The sequence below is a fragment of the Mustela erminea genome, chromosome 6, assembly GCF_009829155.1.
Source record: "Mustela erminea isolate mMusErm1 chromosome 6, mMusErm1.Pri, whole genome shotgun sequence".
Taxonomy (NCBI): Eukaryota; Metazoa; Chordata; class Mammalia; order Carnivora; family Mustelidae; genus Mustela; species Mustela erminea.
The window spans coordinates 81,681,016-81,704,532 of record NC_045619.1 but is presented as its reverse complement, the minus strand read 5'-3'; the positions used below and the strand labels follow the sequence as shown (position 1 = coordinate 81,704,532).

At 38.7% G+C, this 23,517-nt stretch overlaps 1 protein-coding gene across 1 annotated transcript in view; it reads right to left on the bottom strand.

Annotated features, from left to right (window-relative positions):
* Positions 1-20,582, bottom strand: part of ARID2 (AT-rich interaction domain 2) — a 164,814-nt gene extending 144,232 nt beyond the window's left edge. The window contains exons 1-3 of the mRNA XM_032347964.1: positions 20,321-20,582; positions 20,112-20,205; positions 18,950-19,047 (exon numbers count right to left, since the gene is read on the bottom strand). Of these exons, the coding sequence (XP_032203855.1) occupies positions 18,950-19,047; positions 20,112-20,205; positions 20,321-20,412 (284 nt within the window). The 5' untranslated portion in view covers positions 20,413-20,582. The remainder of the gene's footprint in view (positions 1-18,949; positions 19,048-20,111; positions 20,206-20,320) is intronic.
* Between the last annotated feature and the right edge of the window lie 2,935 nt (positions 20,583-23,517).

The following is a 23,517-nucleotide window of genomic DNA, read 5'->3' as shown; positions in this document are numbered from 1 at the left end:
TGAAATGTCAGACAGAAAAAGATAAATACTACGTGATCTCACTTACATCTGTAATCTTAAAAAATCAAAAAACAAAAAACACCTTGAGCTCATGGATATACAGAACAGACTGGTGCTTGCCTGAGGCAGCAGGGTGGGGGGTAGACAAAATGAGTGAAGGAAGTCAAAAAGCACAAATTCCCAGTTAAAAAATGAATAAGTCAAGGGGACGTAATGTATGGCATAGTGACTATATGTACTATATATGTGAGAGTAGCTAGGAGAGATCTTGAAAGTTCTAATCAGAACAAAAAAATAGCTATGTATAGTAGTAGATGACAGCTAGACTTATTGTGGTGATCATTTTACAATACATACAAATACTGAATCATTACATTGTATACCTCAAACTAATACAATGTTATGTCAGTTATATCTCAAAATTTAAAAAGGTGAAAAAAGAATAATTCACATTTATTTGAAAACGTGATAAAAAGATTATCCCATTTTCTGATCAAACCAGACAAGTGTGCTTGCCATTTCTGTCACTATCTGCCCCAATCTCAAATCTATCCCATACACCAGTTTAAGATTAATGTTCCCCAAATATCATTTTGATCAAGAAACTGTTCTGTTAAAAAAACAGGTAAACAATACAAATCTCATATCCTCACTATATACAGAATGATAAAGGTCAAATATCTTGATCTGATTTTCAAAATCCTCCATAATTTATTACCAAACCTTGGTCTCCAACTTACCTTACCCCAATCACATGCACAAACCCTCCGAGGAAGCAGGGTTCACGAATTGCGCATACCCTCATTTCCTCTTTTCCTCATACCTAAAAAGAGCTCTATTTTCCTTTTTTCTTTCTTCCCCATCTGAATCCAACTGGTCTTTTGGTGCCAAACTTGAGACCTCTTCCATAAACTCCTCCCTACCCTAAAACCAAAGTGATTTCCTTCCTTCCTTATTTTAAATGACCCTTCCTCCAGTGATCATTAATTCCAGTAGCCACACATTAACTCCTATGCACTAATAATCACCGTGTTATGATAATGTGGCTACAAAGCTACATAAAACTAAGTCCCTATTTCCTTGAGCTCAAAGTCCAATATGGGAGACAGACCTGAAAGAAATATATTACAGTGGTGTCTGTAATAGAGGTATAAATGGGAGGAAAAATGGGATCATAAGGATCACTTCAAGCTTTTGGGAAGATAAGAAAAGGCTTTCAGAGAAGGTGACATTTATGTTAAGTTTCAAGAATGGGTAGGAGTATGTCAGGCAAAAAAGAAGGAAAAGGAATTCCAGGCAGAGAAAACAGCACATGCAAAAGCAGAGAGGCGAGAAAAACTTGGCATGTTTAGACCACTATAAATAGATGTGCATGGCTGGAGTTCAGAGCACATTAACCAAGTCTACCAACACTTACTGGCTTCCCATTCACCCAGCCTTAAAAACAAATGAAAAAGTGTGGTATCTCTTAAAAGAAAGTGCAAGAATACAGCACCCAACTGGTTGGCACAATTAATTCACACAAAACAAGCAGTCTGAACACTTATTATGTACTATGTACCTAAGACAGAGAAATAAAGAGCATAGCTCTTGCTCTGAATGAGCTAACATTGTAGCAGGAGAGAGTCAGGTTTTGGTAGACAGATTTTAAGGTTTAATCCTTATAACAAAAGACTAGGAGAAAACATACTACAATATTAATTGTGCTCAGTATTTCTCACTTCTTTGTATTTTTAGATTGTGTACAATAAGCAAGTGTTTTCTTAGATTGTGTACAATAAGAAAGTGTTACTCTACTTCGATAATTACGGAAAATAGTTTATAACGAAAATAGTACAAAAGCTGACATCCAACGAGTTCTCAGTAAGTCTCTGAGTCGGTTTCTGCTACTTAGGAGTATCAAAAATTTTAGATGCATAACTTTAGATACCCCAAATATGGCAACTTATCACCACCTTAAGATCTATGTCTTTGTTGGTATAAAACACCATCATTTCTCATATGGATTATATAATTAGCTCCCCAAGATGTCTCCTTGCTTCTGCCCCTGACGTCCCCTCCTCATCTATACATAACAAAGCACCTAGAGAGATTCAGACAATGGTATATCATCCTCAAGATCCTCCAATGGCTTCAGCATAAGGCAAAGACCTTACAAAGGCCCTACAAGGTCAGCTACCAGCTGTGTATCTCTGATTTAATCATCTCCAACTTCTCTTCTCTTTACTAACTTTAGCCACAATGGCCTCCTCACTGTTCCCAGGTATGCTTCGTTGCTGTCTGTTCACTCTTATCCCAGATATCCACCTGGTCTTCTCCCTCTCCTTTGAGTCTTTATTCAAATGCCACCTTCTATTATAAAGACTTTTCCTGCCCGCTCTATCTAAAGATGTTACACTCTCTCTACACTTTCTCTTGCTTTATTTTTCCCCTTGTACTTTTCTAATACACTGCTTTACTTATTTGTGTAATATCAGTCTCCTTTCCTAAGCTCCAAAGAGAAAGATTTTCCTCTATTTTCATCACTGATTTATGTCCAGTGCATAGAACAGTGTCTGGCAAATGAAAGATGATCAATTGCTATTCACTGAATCGAATAAAGGGCAGTATTCTGCCTAATGGTTACAAGTTTGGTCTCTAGGGTCAAAAGACTGTGATCAAATTCCAGCTCCACCACTTTGCATTGTGTGACCTTGTGAAAGTTACTTAATCTCTCTAAATCTTAGTCTCCTCATCTATAAAATGATGATAATGGTATCAATCTTATAGGATGGTTTTGAGGATCATAATAATGCAGGATGAGCACAGTGCTTTGCAAACAGTAAATGTTCAATAAATGTTAGCTATTACTATGATGATAACGAACAATCCTGACTCGTATATTTCCACTGAGTTATTACATCACTTCCAATATCCATTTTTTCAGAAATAGTAGTTACCTTGCAAAATCCTTTGATCTTCATCTGTTAGTTTAAAACAAAATCAGTATTACTCTGGATGAACTCTTACCTTACACAAGATTATATTCTACTGTAGTTTATACAGAGAAATGGGGAAATATTAGAGTCTATTTTACCTTTAAAAAAAAAAGTGCTATATAAAACAGCACAAAATGCCACATTCATCACAATGTTAATTTATACTCTACAACTAGAATTGACTCTTGGCACCTGTTTCATAAAACCACACAAGAAGATGTTAAGCTTAGGGCCAGATCAATGGAATGCTATACTTCTAATACTGTATTTTAGAATTATTCAATTCTTTCAGAATTTCCAAATTAGATTCTATTTGCTGAGAGGCCTGCCATACCCATCTGGGTTCATAAGGATCTCCCCAATGGCAGAGGATCTGATTTGGTTCAACTATAATGTATCAAATATTGAATTAGGGGCTTTAAGAGGTATATAAAAGTAAAAAAAGTCCTTGGCCCCAAGACTGTGGCAGTAAAATAAGAGCATGAATTATAATTCGTAAAGTTAAACTCTAATCTTGATACCATTACTTATTAGCAATGGTAAAAGTAATTTTCGTCTTCTAAAAGATAGGTTAATACCTAACATGTATAGTTGTAAAAATCCAATAAGATAAATATTTGCAGATTCGAACTATACCATAAATTGTACTGCAGCAAATTCTGTTGAAAAAATATACATTAAAGCATTTAAAAATAAATAAAAGCCACAATCTCACACCTACCTCAACCATTTGCATACTTGCTTATTCCCTCAAGACCTTTCTTCATATACTTTTTAAAATTTTTTTTAATTTTTTTAAAAGACTTTATTTATTTGACAGACAGAGATCAGAAATAGGTGGAAAGGCAGGCAGAGAGAGAGGGAGAAAGCAAGCTCCCCGCCTGAGCAGAGAGCCCAATGTGGGGATCTATCCCAGGACCCTGGGATCATGACCTGAGCCAAAGGCAGAGGCTTAACCCAGTGAGCCACCCAGGCACCCCATTCTTCATATACTTTTTTTATAAAGTTGTAGTCATGTGCACTTGGAGGAAGACAACATAGTACATCTTTTCTGGAACCAAATGGCCCAGGTTCAAAGACAAGCTCCTGAACTTACTGTGTGACCATGGGCAAGATTCTTAAACCTCTCTGTCCTATATGCTTTTCTATAACATTGGTATAATAACAGAGCCTATGACAGGGAGGTATGAAGGAAAAATGAGTTATAGTAAACCATTTAGCACAGTGCCTCGCTCATGACAAATTCAGTAAAGAACTGAAAAGCAAAAATCAAATATAAACAGTATTCAGCTTTATAAAAAACTTAAGATCATGTCATAAAGCCAAAAGTACACTTTTGTGTACTTCTAAAGTACCATAAGAAAGATTCTTTTAAAAAGGACTCTAGGATACTTTACATTGACTCTGTTTTAAGTAAATCTCCTTGCCAACCTTTTGTCTAGATATTTAATAATGTATAACAGAATTGCTTCATACTTCCAGTAGAGGTCTCCATCTAAAAAATAATGGACCAGACGGAAAACTTTAAACTTTAAATTAGTATTCCTGGTTATTAAATTTAAAAAATTATCAAATATGTAATCTTAACTTTTTCCAAGCAAAACATTTAAAAATAAGGAATATTTCTAAGTAAAAAGTGATTTTTCCCAGTGATTGCTTTATAGGTTTTGCTATAGGCTTTCCAATAATACTCATCTGTCTTATAAACATAATCCTTTGAACAGGAAGAGAAAAGAGATAAGACTGCTGATATAAATGATGCATCAAGTACATAATTATCACTGCTACTGGCCAACAATTTAAAACCTATGCCTTGTAGATAGTAGAAGTCAGTAGAATCACCTTAATGTAAATAAAAATAAAGGTCACATTTTATAGTAGCAAAGAAAGCTCTGACAATCTTCTACATTTATTCCTTTTAAGTCAGAATAGAGTAGCTAGAATAATAAAGGCAACACTGACTTCTACTTTCTCCTTCTATCATTCAGTAATAGTGATCTTAAGCAAGTTAATTATCCTTATGCAGGCTCAGCAGAAAAAAATATCCTTATTTCTAGCTTACCAAAAAGCATGGGGTTAGACGACTTTCTTAAAAATCTCTTCTAGTCCTAAGAATAATGATGCTATAAACTGATAGGTTAGGTAGCCATCTCCAATTCTAACTACGTACTTCTTGTTCCTAGCTTTAGAAATCTATAAGCTATACTAATAGGCCTCTAAATGTTACATTTGCATATAGTATCTAATGTCTGTCTCAGTGTAGCCCCTTAAATGGATAAGACTTGGTAACATCTACAAGATTTGATTTGTTCAAGAACTGGCCAAGAAATTATCAAGCCATTTGCTTAAAGCTAATAAATAGTATTGTGTCTATGTGCGCATATGCGTACTTGTACACATCCACACATACATCCATTTAAGTTAACCCCCATAGTTGGTAAAGAAGGGGATAAAGAAGGAAGCATGTTCTAAGTAGCTCTCAAAACTCACAAGACTTTAACATCCAAGTTATATCTAAATCTGAGGATCAGATATGCAATGTAAAAACATAGCATTTAAATTAGTGGTAATGGATTTGAATGGATTCACTGAAACAAGTATTTAAGATTTCTGATTATAACTAAAATATGAATTTGCTTTTCATCTCCACAGGGTGGATAACCTATAAAGAAGACAGACAAAAACAACTGCTTATCTTGAGAATATAAAAATTGAGCAATGATCAAATCATGGTTTATACTAGTTTTAATAATATAAAATCAAGCAATTAATTAAATTATTGTCTTGTTTTTATATAGCATGTGATGCAAGAGCCAGCAAAGAATGAAATAGTAAAGACTTTTTAATGGATAGATAAAACAGAAAATGGTAATCATCTTCTAAAGTTATCATTTAGTATTGCAGCTGATTTTTTTATTTATATGTTAAAATCTTAGAACACGAGAAATATCCACATTCAAATATAAGCTGTGAAATGAGACTTAAAAATTGTAATATTCAGTATTAGCTCCCTCTTGAATACAGATAATAAATACTTACAGATTAAAAAAAATAAAACTGAATTCTAGTAGATAAAACATATGAAGGATATCTCTAAATCTGACTTCTAAGTCTAATAGTATCATTCATTCAATAAACAGATACAGAAAAACTATCTTAGTAGTACATATAGAGTTAGGACTACATCAAGAACATATAGCAGGGGACACCAGGATGGCTCAGTTGGTTGAGCAACCGACTCTTGGCTTCAGCTCAGGTCTTCATCTCAGGGTCAGAAGATCAAGCCCAAAGGTGGCGGGTTCTGTGCACAAAGACTGCTTGAGATTTTCTCCCTTTCCCTCTTCCTCCCCCTTGGCCCCTCTCCCTGCTGAAGTGTGTGTGTCTCTCTCTAAAACAAATAAATAAAATCTTAAAAAAAAAAAAAAGAACACATAGCAGGCAGTATCTTAGTCAATGAAGAAATGCCAGAAACATCAAATTAAAGTCATCATCAAGGCAAAGACACCTTCATCTTTCCAACTATTTAAGAGTGGCCAATACAATTAGACCATAGAAAATAATTAAAGGCATAAAATTTAGCAAAGAAGTAGAACCACCTCTATTTGCATATGACATCCTAGTATATCCAAAAATTCCTAAAAATCTATGATAAAATTAATACAAACAGTAAAACAACTGGGGCACCTGGGTGGCTCAGTCAGTTAAGCAACAGACTCTTGATTTCACCTCAGGTAATGATCTCAGGGTAGTGAGAGCAAGCCCTGACTGGGCATGATGGAGCCTGGTTAGAATTCTTTCTCTCCTCCTCCTTCTTCTATCCCTATGCAACCCCCTCCCTAAAAACAAACCAAAAACTGCCTCCAAAAAACAGTAAAACAATTGAGTAAGGCAGATTCTAATACAAAAAATAATTTTCATGTAAATAAATTATAACCAATTAAAATACTAAAATGGAAGAAAAACCACATTTGTAGTAGGAACAGAAATGATAATATAATCTAAGAATAAACTTTAAAAATGTCCAAAACCTGTAAAAGGAAAATTTTAGACTCTTGCTTAACACAAAAAGATTTGAATAGGAAGACTTCCATTGTTCTTGCATAGTTCAACTCAATACCATCATCTCAGTTCTTCTGCAATAATTTATAAACTTAATGCAATATTTATTCAAAAAAAAAAAAACAAAAACAAAAACCAAAAACCAAAAACCAAAGAGCCTTTTTTCCGGAAATAGAACAAATTGACACTAAAGTTCATATGGAAAAACAGACATAAAATGGCCATGAAAACTTCCTTTAAAAACCCACAAAACTCTGAGATGGGAATGGCACTACCAAATATTAGAACATGCTATCTATGGAGCACCTGGATGGCTCACTAGGTGAAGTGACCAACTCTTGGCTTCAGCTCAGGTCATGATCTCAGGATTATGAGACTGAGCCCCCAAATGCACTAATGTGGAGTCTGCTTGTCCCTCTCTCCCACCCCCGTCCTCCCTCCTGTTCACACATGCACATACATGTCCGTTCCCTCTCTTTCTCAAATAGATAAAATCTTGGCATGCTCTGTATGCCACAATAATTAAAATATAGTGAGATACTATTTTTTAACCGTTACCTTGTTAAGACTTAAAAAGCCTAATAGCACATGGCAAGGCTGCAGGAAATAGGCACTTTCCATATACTGGGGTGAGAATTCTAAATAGTTCTATCCTACAAAGGGAATTTGGCAATATTTAACAAAACTACATATGCATTTATTCTTTGATTACTACATCAACGCCCACTTTAGTAATTACTCTGAAGATACATCTCCAAAACTTTAAAAATAGGTTTGCTTAAGGTTACTAGATTTGCAGTAGATTACTTATATGGCATTATTTGCTATTCTGAATGTTGGAACCAACCTAAGTGCCATTATGTGGGGAATATAGTAGGATATAGCCACACAATGGAATATTATACAGCTGTAAAACAAACAAACAAAAAGAATGGGGCTTTGTGTATTTATTAGAGTGATAGTCAAGATACATTAAGTGAAAAAAGGCAAAATGCATTCTTCATTTTAACAGAAACTAAGAACGCATACATACATACGAATGCATACACATATGCAGTGTGTACACACACACACACACACACACACACACACACACACACACAATTTTTGGAAAAAGAAACACAGGAAGGAAAACCAGACACTAAGGAAACTGATTACCAACAAAGTATGGGTGGGAAGGGGGCAGAAGAGAAATGGAAGGGAAGAGGATAACTTCCAAGAATCTTAAATTATGATTTTAGAATTTTATTGTTTTACATACTCATAAATAAATTAAGTCACAAATTAAAGTGGGGAAAATCACAAAACCGAATACAAATGGAAAAAATACGAATTTACTGTATTTTAAGTAAATAACAGTAACAGGAGAAAAAAGAATCCAACCATTGCAAATTTTTTAACAAAATACCAATATAACTTCAGTCTGAACACAAAAAGAACTACAAAGAATTTGTAACTCTACTTAGCAGGTTTGTTGTCTGTAGTGGTACAGGTGTAACTTAAACTATATACTCCATGTATTATAGACCTGACAAGTTGAATAAATACACTGGTGTTGGGATCTACGGTTCTCAATGCAGGAGAAGGAAGATACATGCATAATATGAAAGAAGGCAATAAGACACTTGTGTGGATTTATAGCCGGAGATTTCAGTATATACTCACTGTGATTTTTAACATATGTGTATTTGTATCTAAAATAACTAAACTTCGTAACCCTTACTCTGAGAGAGCCTGGAAGACACACAACCCAACAACAATTAGTATACCTACCAACCAGATCCTGGTTTCTGGATACCATTCTATGCTAAAAAACAAACAAACAAACCCACCCAGGACATTCCTTGGAGAAATAGCTAATGCTAGACATGGGTACGCAAAATACAAGTTAAGCCTGGAAAATCTTATTTTGTCAGAAAGTAGAGAAGAGCTTAAAAATGGGAACATGTTAAAAATACAGCAGCCAGCTTCAAAGGGCTCCTCCTGGCCAAATTTAAGCAACAAAATGCATAATAACAGATATTAATCCACTGTATAAAATAAAAATATAATAAATAATGAGAATGAAAATACTTTCCTTATCACAGACTGCTAACTAAGAAATGCAGAAGGAATGATAAAGTTAGAAAATAAGAACTGTAAATCCATTATAATTAACTGATTCAGGGAAGAATCATCAATGGATGTTAAAATTATTAGGTAGAAGTTTAATGGTTAGCAAGGTATTTATAAGCTCTCAAAGTATCCCCACATGTTAGTTATTAATGACAAAAGAGAAAATGGAAACTTTACAGTAGAGACACCAGGAGGACATCACCTTAAACCAAAGTTAACATCACCAATAGGACAAAGTGACATTTGGCCCCCTGCCAAAAATGCTTAACCTGAATCTAATCCTGCAAAACCATCAGACAAACCCAAATTTTATAATACAGTTGGCCTGTACTGCTCAAAAATGGTAATATCATGAAAGACTGAAGAACCAGAAATATAAGTAAACGTAATACAAGATTATGGACTTGTGGCGGTGGGTACGATATGCCATAAAAAACATCTTTGGGACAAGTGGCAAAATTTGAATAAAGTCTATACATAATACAGATAAAATGATTGTATCTATGTTAAGTTTTCTGAATTTAGTAACTGTACTGTTGATACATTAAGAGAATGTTTTATTCTTAATATTCACCCATATTTAAAAGGGCATATCTATAATGATATCAAATGATTACACACAGTAATAATAACGTGAGTATATATACATATCATCACATATAAAGAGAAAAACATAAAGCAAATATGGCAAAAGGATAACAATTAGTCAATAGCCAATGAAGTATAAATATGATTTCACATTATAGTTAAAAAATTGAACTATTTTTAGAAAAGAAAACACAGCAAGGAAGGGTAATGATTAGGTTTACCATTTCTCAAACAGATTTTTTACTACTAGAGTCAATTAGTGAATTGCAATGTGAGGCTATCACAAATTCAGATGTTTGACTTTTTAATGGTGTAAACTAAAAAGATTATAACAAACCACGTAAGAATATATCACCTCTTACTTGGAGTGCACTTAGAGATACAGCCTGCTAAGGTAGGGACTTCTTTTTATGAAGTATGAAGTGGTCTTATTTGAGTTCAGCTACAGTGAAAATTCACCTCATCTATTGAGCCATTATGAAAAGTATAATCAACCCGGACATTATTACTGATGACTTTAAATTTAGCCCCATCTCTAAAGTATTACAAGTAGGTATTTCCTACATAGAGCCCTAACTTATAGTGACTTCTTTGTCCTATTTTAACAGATGAATGTTCCTATTCACCGCATGTATGTTTCTACTAACATTTTACTTATTCAAAATTAACCAATGGGCTAGCAGAGGAACAAAAAAAATTTCATTTGAAAACACTTCACCATGAATGATATAATTACGTGATAAAAATGATCTTTGTGCACAGAGCAACTGACCACTGAATGCTATAAAGTAAGAATTAACCAATGACACAAGAAAGAACTCAGAAAGGCTAGAACCAGATTTCACAATATTTCACAATAAGATGTATATGCAAACAACAGACTCTTATAGAACTTTACTTAAATCCTGCTTCATAAAAAGCAACATTTTATTTTGGCCCCACTAAATGGTAAGGAAAAAAATCATTTACTGATAGAAAAAGAAGGTAAACATACCAAGAACAAGGAATATACCTGAAGATATTTTACAGCTGTGGATAATGATGGGTGAAAAATAACACAGTGCTTTGTTAAAGCAAAACTATCACTAGGGAAGGAAACAGAAAGGTAAAGGGGGAAAAGTGTGGTCTGAAAATATATTAAAAGAAAAATACTTTCCTAACTGGCCATAATGACTGATACTTGGGATTGAGAGTTGGATATAACCTACAGACTTTTTCTTTTTCTTTTTTTTTTTTTTTTTAAGAAGTAGCCCATATGCTCCAAAAGAAAAGAGTTTGAGAGGTATAAAGAAATTTTATTCTGAGTGTTATTTTTTCTAATAACAGCAATTACTTCTGAAATTGGAAATGATTAACATAAAATCTCACATATAAAAATGGCTTGAAAAATGAAGACAGTGCATTAAAAAAATTATTTTAATGTTGTTATTTGTCTAGGAATTTATAAAATATAAGTTACCTTCCCTCAGCAGTAGTACCAGGACAGACCAACAAAATCCTCACAGAGTAGCAAAACATTCAATATATTCAATAAAACAAATGGCATCTTACTTGGGACAAATAACATAAAGTCCTATATAGAAAAAAAAAAAAACCACCTAGATATTAAGGAAAACTTAATTTTTAACTGTTTTTTAAAATTCAAATTACACAAATACAGTTAGGATAAGTTTGAATTAGTAATTCATGTTCCCTTTCATTCCCCTCAACTGAAGTGGAGCCCTTGCTAGCTTCTCTGGAGCCCAGAGACAAAAGTGTAGGGTGTGTCCAGGCTCTGCTTAGCAATGACAGGTGCAGTTTGAGCAGGTGCCCCAGACCAGATGTCACATAGAGGTTTTGTCCTGGATGTAGCCCTGGCCAATTTGCTGATGCCAAGTTAAACTAGTTATCTCAGCTACTAAATTAGTTTCATTACAATAATTAGATCACCTGTTCTCAAACTTCAGCACACACTAAGAATCACCTATGGCACACTTTTTAAAAATACAAACTATTATTATTTAAAACCACTCATCAATTTTCACACCACTAAAATGGGACAGCATAAACATGATTATGTCTCATGATTCAATGAAAAGCACAGCACAACAAACACAAGTACGCCTAAAATACCAAACTTGAATTTTATCCAGCTTTAAATCTAACTATCCGTTTTCAGGGAATAAATACAGGGGATAGAGGAACAAGTTAACTGACACTAGAAGGAAGCAACCATCCAAATCCAGAATTTGGTACAGTCTGAAGAACAAATGACCCCATTACTTCAAAAATCAATGGTATGATAGTAAAAGAAAAAGGGAATTGTCAAGAGACTAATGAGGTAAAACCGCCCAAACAAAAGATTCAGCCAAACCACAAAATCTCCCACAATAAGATGGGGTGGACCCTGGAAACACTGACTTAGATACTAATAGAATTATACTAAAGGGGCAACAATTCAGAACGTTGACAGCTACTCCTAGATATCACAAAGAAATTATAGCTCCAGGAACAGGTTATTGCAATGTACTTAGTCAATAGGGTATATATCTTGTAGAAATGAATTAACATCCACTCATTACATAATGAATATGCAAAAAGTATCAAAGCACAAATGATTTTGAAACAGAAAAATTTATGTTAGACTCTGTTAGCAACAATTCTTGGAAAGCTTAATGAAATTCATAGATAATCTGAACATTAATGAGAGTGACATTTGCTCTAAATGATCTCTTTGTTCTAGGTCCCCCGAAAGTTTTATTTCCAAGTGAAAGCATCAACAAATTTTATGATAGGTAACCAATACCAGTATCAATCAGCATATATGCATTTTTGTGTGCTTCTGAATAAACAATCAATCTATTTTCCTTAGTTCTACTATGAATAAACAGTACTATGTTACTTAAATTTATTTCAAATTCACAAGCCAATAATTTTGCTTATAGAAATAAAAACTGTGCTTTTAACCTCAAGCCATAAAATATCTGAAGATAATCTTTTTAACTCCAGGAAGTTTGGTCCTTAAACCAATATTTACTTCTAAACAGCTTTTCCTAATGTCAAAATTCATGATATGACTTCTCAGTTTTTAAAGTTTTAGAACTGAAGTAAATACAAATTTTTAACAGGACTCTCACAATATTTCAACAAAAGTATTACTATTTCATAAAAGAATGTGATCAATAATTCTGCTATAATTCTTTACAGAGCTCTGTATAGACAAATTTTAAAAACAAACTTAAATATAAATATCCTGTTTAAAAAAAAAAAGGCTCTAGTTAGAATGATGGACAATAGGGGAAATATCGGGCCGTTACTTGCTTCTTGGGAGCTGCTGATTCAAACAAGAATTTTGAGTTAAAAGAAGACTAAGTGGTCAAATAAAATCATAAATTCCTTTGTCATAAAGAATATCAAGTTAACCTATGAACCATTGCCAAAGACTTAAAAAAATCTTTATCATGGTCATTTGCTTTTTGTTTTTTGTTTTTTGGGACTTTTTTTTGTCTTCTGTCCTTCATCACCTTATAGTTTAAATAGAAGAAAAAATATTGGTATGTATCTACAAGGACAGCTTTCTCCATTCTAGACCAACCAAGGCTACTGCTTATCTTACAGGGCAACTTTTCTTCTATTTGGACTCAAGTATTTCTTCACCTTTCTTTTATTGTCAATGAACATGAGGTAAGTTTAACATCCCCCTATTTCACACAAATATTTAACAAGTATTACCAATGTAATTTTGCATAGCCATTGTTAAAAACATGTCAACAATAGCTCCTAAAAATTTACATTCATATTTATATACCTCTATATAAATACACATAATTACCTCATTTCTCATTTCCTCTTATTTTCCATATTTAAAATTTCTCCTCCTTAATCCCTATTTCTTCTAGATCAGAATTTCCCAAATTCTGCTCTAAAGAACAAGTGTTCCTCAAACATGCGGTTTCATACCACACTCCTGCTATGTGTGGTAGTGTTTGGGAAACACCATTTACTATGGTACAGGGAAGGAGATAATAAATTCTTTCTCCAGGCTGTCCAGAGATCCACATGCACATCAACAAAATAAAGTCTCTAAGAAGTCCTGCAATAAAGTAACCCAAGTTTTGCTTTACTGCTCAAATTCATTTGGCGTTTTTTCAAGGACATTTCAAGAGAACAGTATTTTATAAAGCACAAATTGGAAATTTCTACTCTAATCGATCCCAAATACCAGAGTATGGTGATGATGTTGGTGGCAGATCAAAGAAGCACAGACAGAGAAAATCCCCCTCGCTCTGCCCCATACATCTTCTAATTCCCAATTTGGACAAAATGCATTTTTGCCAGTAAATCTGTTTTTTTTTAAGATTTTATTCATTCATTTATTTACAGACAGAGATCACAAGTAGGCAGAGAGGCAGGCAGAGAGGGAGGAGGAAGCAGGCTCCCCACTGAGCAGAGAGCCCGATGTGGGGCTCGATCCCAGGACCCTGAGATCATGACCCGAGCTGAAGACAGAGGCTTAACCCACTGAGCCACCCAGGCGCCCCAGCCAGTAAATTTTCATAATGCCTATACCACTCTGGAATATGCCAAGTAGACTTCTTTACCAAATATTAATAAAAGCTCTAAACACTTCACCTAAAAATATGTATTGAATATTTGCTCATAGACCAATGCACTTAAGTTGCAATGAATTAAAATGTTTGTTCCTCATTCCTTTCCCAACTTCCAGTATGTTTGGCAATAAAAAAGAGTCACAGCAGTGATATGCTTTTCTACTAAAGTTACAGAGGATTCTACACACAACCAACTATGGAAATACTGACTCCACAACAGTGTACGGGCAGGATTATAAAAGAGTGCTCCTATTTAGAAATAGACATTTTTAGTTGACTGCTAAGGCAGAAAATATAAATGTAAAAAAGCACAAACATTTTTGGGAGTTATGGTTAAGTTCCTAGTTGGTATCCTCAGTAAAACACATATCTTCAGTGAACGAACTATCTTGGAGTGAGTTAGGTTTATTTCTACTTGGGGGCAAATTTAAGCTGTTTAAACATTATTTCTAAAATACAACATTAACCTAGCTGAGCCCTGATCAGTCTTTCAACTTTCTCTACTTTCCTTTCAACATGTCTGCATGCCCTTTAAAATGTAACAGAATATCAGAAGATATCAAAATCAGGTTTGTTCAGAATGAAAGGATACAGTTTATAATATTAAATTTAAAATGCATATATGAATAATTTATTTAAATACAGCTGTCCTTCCAATCTCCGTATTACTGTTATTTTTCTTCCTTGAATAAAGCAAGCAATGTCTGCTTAACAATTCTGTTTAGCAAGTCACAGAGTCAGTGTATTACTTTTCTATTACAATTGTGAAGCATTCGTTCACTTAACATCAACTGATTCATAAAAATGCTTTCTCTTAAAAGAGGTAGTCTACATGGTGTACACTAACTAGAGAACATGAATGTATTCATTCTATTTAAGTGATAAATGTAAACTCTTTAGATTGGTAAAATTTAAGGGAGGACTTTATTCAGCAAGAGGGGAAAAAACAGAACAAATTCACAATGCAACTGAAAATTCACTCTGTTGAATACAATGCCACAATCAAGTTGCTATTCTAAAGGTAGGTACATGTAAAAAAAATTTCAATATTATAAGGAAATCAGTAATACATAGTTTTGTACAATAAATTTTTTAGGGGCTCCTGGGTCACTCAGTGGTTTAGCATCTGCCTTCCACTCGGGTCATGATCCTAGGGTCCTGGGATCAAGCCCCACATCGGGCTCCTTGCTCAATGGGAAGCCTGCTTCTCCTTCTCCCACTCCCCCTGCTTGTGTTCCCTCTCTCCCTGTGTCTCTGTCAAATAAATAAATGAAATCTTAAAATAAATAAATATATAAAAATAAATATTTTAATGTCAAAGATATTTCATCTCCTTTCCAAAAAATCAAGTTTTATAACAGAAACATTAAGTTAACCTTGACTACTGCTGGTATAAGCTACAACAAAATTCTTCAGCTTAGTGTTTGAAATATTTACCTAAATCTCCATACCAAGCCTTCAAATTTTTAATGGAAATAAGAGTAGTAAATTGTGCCCCAATCTTTGCACCAAAACAGAACAAAAAATAAAATAAAATTCACTTAGTAAATATAGAACACTGTGTATAGCTACGCATTCATATCGGGCATTTAACCATATGTAACTTCCAACCACATTTTAATTTCTTAAAATCATTTGTGACTGAATTCATAATAGACTGATTAAATATTGCAGAACATGTGTCAGGAATACAACATTTTTGTCCAGTTATCAAATGCCCCTAAAGCACGTGGATATACTTTGCACTTTAATTTCTCCAACTACAAGAATGTAGAAAATATTACCTTATCTTTTTATAGTGATAGGGTTATTCTAGTAATTACCATCTGTGGAAGAAATGGAGATGGACAGGCCAAGAAAGGAACTAAGTGAAAACAAAATATATGGACGTGATGGAGGATTAATATCCAATTTTTAAATAGAGTACTCTCACACATTACTAGTAGGCATGAACATTTAAAATATTAAATGCCGGTGTTTAGACAAATCATCAATCACATTTTCAATTTTAAACTTTGAGAAATTTTTATACGCAATCTACAACTGAACAAAGGTATGTTTGATACAATCAAGCAAACTTTCTGACAGACCACTGAACTCAAGTCTCTACACTCAAGAGTATGTTTGTATCAAAACGAACACAGAAATGTTAGAATATATACATGGCCAGCACACTAGTTTGCTCCTCTTTATTTAAATGTCTGTAATACCATGAAGATGTACCATATCTTCATCCTGGCTATACTAGGCTAACAGCCATCCATCCAATGTAATCATGAAATTACAGAGGTATGTCAGCAAATATTAAGCTTATAGAGTAAATGAAAACTGATATGTGTAACAGCAGTCTTATAATAGTCAAAGGAAAAGCAATTCTTATTTTAAAAAATTATTCTACCTGTGATTTATAAAACACACTGCATTGTCTGCTCATCAGAAACCATGATATTCAATTTGATATATCAAAGAGGGAACTCACAAAGTCACTTGATTACTATTTCTTACTATAAAGAGGCACTGCTATGATTAAGTAACAGAATTACTGTGAAAGCTTGGCATCCTGTCTGCCAGTTAAGATTTTTCAGAGGAAGGTGTAAAACCCAGCATAATACATGTCCTCTAATTGTGCAATATTACACCACCATCAAAAAAAAAAAATCTTTCAAGGTTGGTAGTACCCAATTTTTGACCAGCATATTTCTCCTGTATTTCTTTACAAGCCATGCAAATCTTCACATGGCTTTATTTTCCAAAACAAATGCTTCAACTTTTTTCCTAGTAGCCTAGCTACAACCCTACAAAAACAAACCTGGAGTGTGACATATGGAGGAAAAACAAGTTTAGCTAAGGACATAGTTCAAAAAGCACTTCTAATAGGAGCATAAAGCTCAAATTGATCCAAGAACAATGTAAAGAGTTGCAAACAACCTGAAGCTCTACATTTAAAAATAGTACTTATAAGTACAATCAGTGAATGATATGATCTCCGGATAGAAATTATAACTGGAAAAACAGTATTTATGTAACTTGCAAAAAAAACTGAATTCTAGACATTTAATTGAATATGCTAAAATCCTGTTTGTATATTCTTCACAGTAACACACGTCTCATGAACCACTCATATCATTCAGTACCTTCTGGATATTAAATATCAATCAATCCAATAAATACCAGACATAACTTTAAAATGTGTTTTAAACAGTTTAAAATCCCCAAATAGTTCAAACTGATTACCAAAAAACCAAGACCTGTATTAATAATATTCCTCTCAATGTTATAAATGGGAATGAGCAAATGAATTAGCACCATAAATATAAAATTCTCTACTTCTCACCACACTACTAACTCAACAGTTTGGGGGGTTAATTTCACTTTGTTTATTGTTTTAGACCTTTATTTAAAAATGTACTCTGACACACACTGCCATCACGCACACACTAGAACAGATAACAGCTAGCCATATTTAATATTTTCTAGACTTCTGTGTAATTCAGTAACTGCCCACAAAGTTCTGTGAACTCCTCAGCTTCAAGCCTGAAGTCAATCTAAGATAGCCAATAGAAAGTACACCTGGGCAATTACTGCATTTCCTACTTCAGAAAGCTGAACTTCACACAGAATATCTACATTTGGATATTGCATTTGGAGCAATGATAAATGCCAAACTCAAACTATGCAGAAGCCATGTTAACTAAAAAAAGGCTATCCCTTTTTTATATCCCTTTAAATTATATCACTATTAAAAAGCAATAAATATGAAGAGCATTATTTTAGTTTTAAATAACCACCACCAACTAAAGACCCTCTATGAGAAACTAAGCATTAAAAATAAAAGATGACCTCATAATACATTACAATATGAAAATATTATCAGAAAAAATATATAAAGCTTAATCAGAAAATATATTACCTAAGTTGCAGAACTGAATAAGAAATTTATTTTGTTGTATAGGAGGGAGAGAATGAAAGGAAATCAATTCATAATGTTCCCTTTCAAAATATCCTTAATCTTCCTACATATATAATAATCCTTTTGAACGTTTTTACGTCACTCAAAGATTCCAAAGAACTTATTTGAAAAGCAATCCTGGTCACCTAAGGCACCAACATGTTATGCTGTGTGGAAACATTCTACTGAGAAACCACTCCGTTACATGATTCCACACAAGAGGTTTCATTTTCTTAAAATCTTAAAGTAAGAATTTAAAAAGGCAAAGGAGTTTCCAAAGCAAAGTAAAAAATTTCCCAAGGGATACAAAGTTTCATTAACTATCTTAACTCTTTTACTAAGCATCACCTCTCTGCCCCTCCATGGATATCAAGCAATCAATAACAATGTCACAAAAGAATGTTTACCATGATGGGGGGTGGGGTGTCACCTGTAATGATCCTGTATGAAAAATGTAAACAATCCTAAAAAAGGTGAGGAAAACTTTCACCTTCCTACAACCCCACTTTATGGATATTTGATGTTTCTCAGACTGAAAAAAATGAACAGAAGTTTAGAAACTGCTTGGTGAGCAAGGTTTGTTTGGGGGGGGTGTTCTTTTTTTCCCTAAAAACAAACGTCCCCTTAAGTCCCTCAATTCCAAATACTGTGGAAGAGTCACTACTACTCACCGCAAGTAATACTGTTTTAAAGCAAAGGCAGCGTTAGAACAACTTCTGGGAAAGTTGAACTCTTCAACAATTTCTCCCCACTGATTCTTCTCAGAAACCTGTTAAAAACACAGCCACACTTGTCTGAGAGTGCACCATCCAAGAAAACTCTAACCTAACTATGAAATAAATACCCATTCTACAGAGATCTGTAGCTACCTCAGGCATCAGTGGGTGTTTCACATCGATCCGTAAGAGTAACTAAGCAAGGGCTGCTTGAATCACTGTGTTTTCACCCGAGAGCCCAGTATTTAATAGCACTTGTTTTGTTTGGGGGGCGGGAGGGGGGTGGTGGGTTTGTTTTGTTTTTGAAGCCCGGACAATAACCAATCGCAAGTCCCTCTGTCGCCCCCTTTTAAATCTCAACGCGGTCCGTTTACACTAAAAAAAAAAAAAGTTCAAAAGGATCAATACTGTTCCGGACAGCGACGTCCGCAGGTTCTGGGGGGGCCGGGGCCGGGGCCGATTCCGATCCCTCTCCCAGATCTATCCATCTCCATAGGCCCTTCTTTGAGGCCTACAGCTTCTGCCTAGCCTTGAAGCCTAAGATGGCTATTTGGAGACAGGTCCTGGTTTCTTTTGTTAGCTGTATAAACCGAGGGCGACGGGGCCGAGGCTGTGCCCCCGGCTGCCGGGATCATTTCGCAGCCGATTATCGATGTTAAACCTGCCCGCGCTAATTTTGAGTTGCACGAAAACTGCTCTCAGAGTCTGTGTGTCTCTGTGTCTCCGCCTGTGCTAGAGCGGCAGCGGCGGCAGAGCTGACTCGCGAGCGAGCGAGCGGGCGGGCGGGCGCGGGCGCGGGGCTCGGGCGGGCGCCCCGCACGCCCGCACTCCCCGCCGCGGCGCTCAGACCCCGCCGGGCCGGCCGGGCACCGGGCAGGGCGCGAGCCGGCGCCGGGCCGCCCGCCCGCCCGAGCCCCGCGCCCGCCGCGCGCACGCGAGCCACCAGGCCAAAAACAGCCCCGCCGCCGTCCGCCTCCGTGCCACCGGCTGGGAGCGAAAAGAACGCCTTTTGCCCCCGCGGGCCACCCCCCCGGCCCCGAGCGCCCACTCCGGGGTCAAAGGAGACTTTTTGGAAGAGGCCAGCGAGAGGGAAATACAAATTAAAACTTCCACTCACCTTCGCGAATCCGCCTAAAGTAGTGACTCTGGTGTAGAGACCGTGAAGATCCAGCTCCTTCCCACCCACCGCAGGGATTTTTTTAAAAGGCGACCTGCGGGAGAGAGAAAGCCCCGCACTTGTCAGCCGGGACCCCGCGCCCGGCCCGGGCGGGAGAGCCCCGTTCGCCCCGGCTCGCCCCGGCGCTGCCCCCCCGGTTCTGCTCTCACCCTCTGCTGTGGTGGAACTGCCGCAGCTCGTCCAGGAAAGCGAGTCCCTTTCTCCGCTCGTCCGGAGGCGCCTTCCCCGTCGAGTTTGCCATTATTTTTTCAAAGGAGGTTTTTAAAAAACCCAGATCGGTGTTTTAAAAGCGCCCCCCGCTCCCTGCGCTTCCTACCAGAGCCCGGAGCCCATTCCTCGGCCGGCGGCGGCGGGGCTCAGTCATGGGCCGGCGGTGGCGGCGGCGGCGGCGGCGGCGGCGGCGGCGGCGGCGGCGGCGCAGGGAGGGAGGGAGGGAGGGGGAGGAGGAGGAGGAGGAGGGGAAGGAGGGAGCAGGAGGCCAGGGGGAGAGGAGGGAAGGAGGGAGGGGAATTTCTAAAAAAGTTTAAAGAAATCGGAGCGAAACTAGAGGGGCAGGCGACTGCCGGATCCGCGCGAAGCCGCGGGGCGAGCGCGGCCCCCACCCCTTCCTTCCCTCCCCGCGGCCCGGCTCTCGCCCGCCTCTCAGCGCCGCCGGCCCAGGCGGCTCGGCCTGGGGACGCGATTCAACATGGTGCTGCTGCCGGGGGCGCGCGAGCGGGCGAGGGGAAAGGCGAGCCGACGGTGAGGGGCTGGGGCGGCCGGAGGCCCGGGAGTTTCGGCGGCCGCGGCGGCGGGGCTGGGGCAGGCGGGGCTGGGGGTGGGGAGGGGGAGGTCTGTGTGGTGGTTTGTGGAAAGAGGGGTGACAGCGTGTATTCCGGCCGCAGCTCCGCGGGGCCCTCGCATACATTCACGCGCGGCCTCGGCCGCGGCGGCTGGGGCGTCCCCGGGCAGAAAGCACCGGCGGCAGCCGAGCCGCTGCGCGCCGCCCGCCCGCTTCCTTCCCCGCCAGCCTCCCTCTCTGCCGCCGCCAGCGCCGCCGCCACGGCTGGGCACCAGCGCCGCACAGCGACCCCCGAGGGCCGGCCGCGGCACTGCGCCTGGCTCCACACCGCCCCGGCAGCTCCTCGCGGGGAACAATAGACTCGGCTCGCCGGGCTTAGGGTTCATCTGCAATGTGCCGCACATTTCACACGCACACAAAGCCGGCGGAAAGGGGGGCGGCGCGGGGAAACGGCCACTACCGGTTGTTCCAGGGTTAGGGGTGGAGGCGATGTTCGCGTCCCCGGCCCGGCTGTTGGAAGGGCCGACTAGGACTCCCTGCCAGCCCGACAGAACCAGTCTGGCGCTCGGTAGGGAAGGCAAGCTCCGAGGGGCAGCTCCTCACGCTACGCATCATTCACAGATCGGAATAAAGTCAATTTCTTACCCTTTTTTTTTTTTTTAAGGTCTAAAGGAATCGGCTTTTCTGAGCCTTGTGCTAGTATTTTGGGGCCTGATTAGCACATTTTCCATGAATTATCCACAGACTAACTTTAGCAAACTGTAAATTAAATACAATGTGAACTGTCCTAGTTCTGTGGAAATACAATAATGCTCAGTTCATCCTGCTTTTGATTGCTTTCACATATCAGACTAGATATATTATGCTGAGTTATGCAAACAGTAATTAAACTGGAGGGGAACCAATCTTTTGAACTTTTGACAATAATTAACGCTTTTATTTTTATATTAAGACATCTGAAAGATAGATGCGCTTAAGCAAATCCTGAGTAAGACCTTGTCTTCCTTGCTTTCAGACGTCTCAAATACCATCCCCGGTTAAAATATGTTGAAGGTTAATTTTAAATAAAAGTCTGCTCAAAGACAGACTAATCATCTCAACAAATACTCCCACCTAAGTTTGCATTTACAAAGGGCGTTGGAGTCGGCCCTTTACTACGAATGTTAATTAAGCGTCACAGTATATGAGGCGTATCATTAGTCCCATTTTAGTGATGGCTACTATGTGCAAAGTCACCGAGTAACCCAAGGTCACAGGCTTATAAAGGTCTGAATGATTATCATTTCAGGTAGTGGTTCCAATGGGAACATTTATTTGGTGGTGAAAAAAAATTATGTAATATAGCCCAGCATGCTTCCGGTGCTCACTCTAGGAAACGGATTTATTTCCCAAGAAAAGTTTGTCTCTTAAATGGGGTTGGAATGAGGCTGTGGCTAGGAAGTTCCTGACACCCAAGGGCCAGTGAGTGTCTCGGAAGTCAGTGAAAGGCGGAGACCCGGCTGGGGGAGTGGAGAAGCCGGGTCTGGTCCCGCGGCAAGGGGGGGCGGGGAAAGAGGGAGACCAGGTCAACCGTCCCTTCCCCCACCGGTCCTCTTAGGGGTGGTGGAGATGTGGGCCTCAGAGTTGCGTGGCCGGGGCTGTGCGGATTCCCTAAACGCCGCACTTGCTCACAGCCCCTTACGTAACTGTCAGCGCCGGGGATTCCCTAGAGGGGGTCATTCTATTCAACCATTACACACACCCCGGGCTGCTGCCGCCGCGCCGCCGCCGCCTCACAAAATGGCGGCGCCCATAGAGGAGACAGCGGCCGCCTCCTCGGCCCCATTTTGTGGGAGGCGAGAGATCTGTCAACATGGAATACCTCGGCTGAGGATACACCCGAGTTTGGAGATTCTGCTAAAGAGATGGAGCCGAGGGGGCCTCATTCAACGGAAAATGTCAGCGACTTCTGTTACCTCCACGCTTTTTCTTTCTTTCTTTTTTTTTTTTTTTAAACTATTTTCATTTTCTGGAAGGAAACGCCGGAAGCTGCCGGGATAATTGTAACTAAGGGGAGAAGGGAAGGCTTCAGCCGACTGCTCGGGGGACTTGCCGCGGCGTTTTGGTAGCTTTCGTTGCCCTTCCGCGCTCCCGGCAGTTGACCGCGATCTCCCGGAGAGTCGCCTGAGCGGGCCGGCCCGCTCCGAGGGGACGGGGACAGGGCGACGCGGGACGAAAGCGGCGGCCTCAGCCGCGCCACTTGTGCAGCGAGACTTTCCGACAGTTTTTAAATGCCAGAGTCCACAGCACCGTCGGAAACCCTCATCGGGAGCGTGGGCTTGGGAACCTCGGACGCCCAGCTTCGGGAACTCGCGGTCGGCCGGCAGCGGGAGCGCTGGGAAGCCGGGTCGCTGCAAACCGGCGGTACTTGGGGATTCCGGCAGCCCCGGCCCGCCAGGTGGTCGCGATCCGCACCCGGGGCCGGGATAGTGCTGATGGGGCAGGAGTGGGAAGGAAGGCATGTACACTGAAATTTAGGTCGTCGGAGTCGGGGTTTAGGGTTGTGTGTTGCCAGTGTGTCAGGTC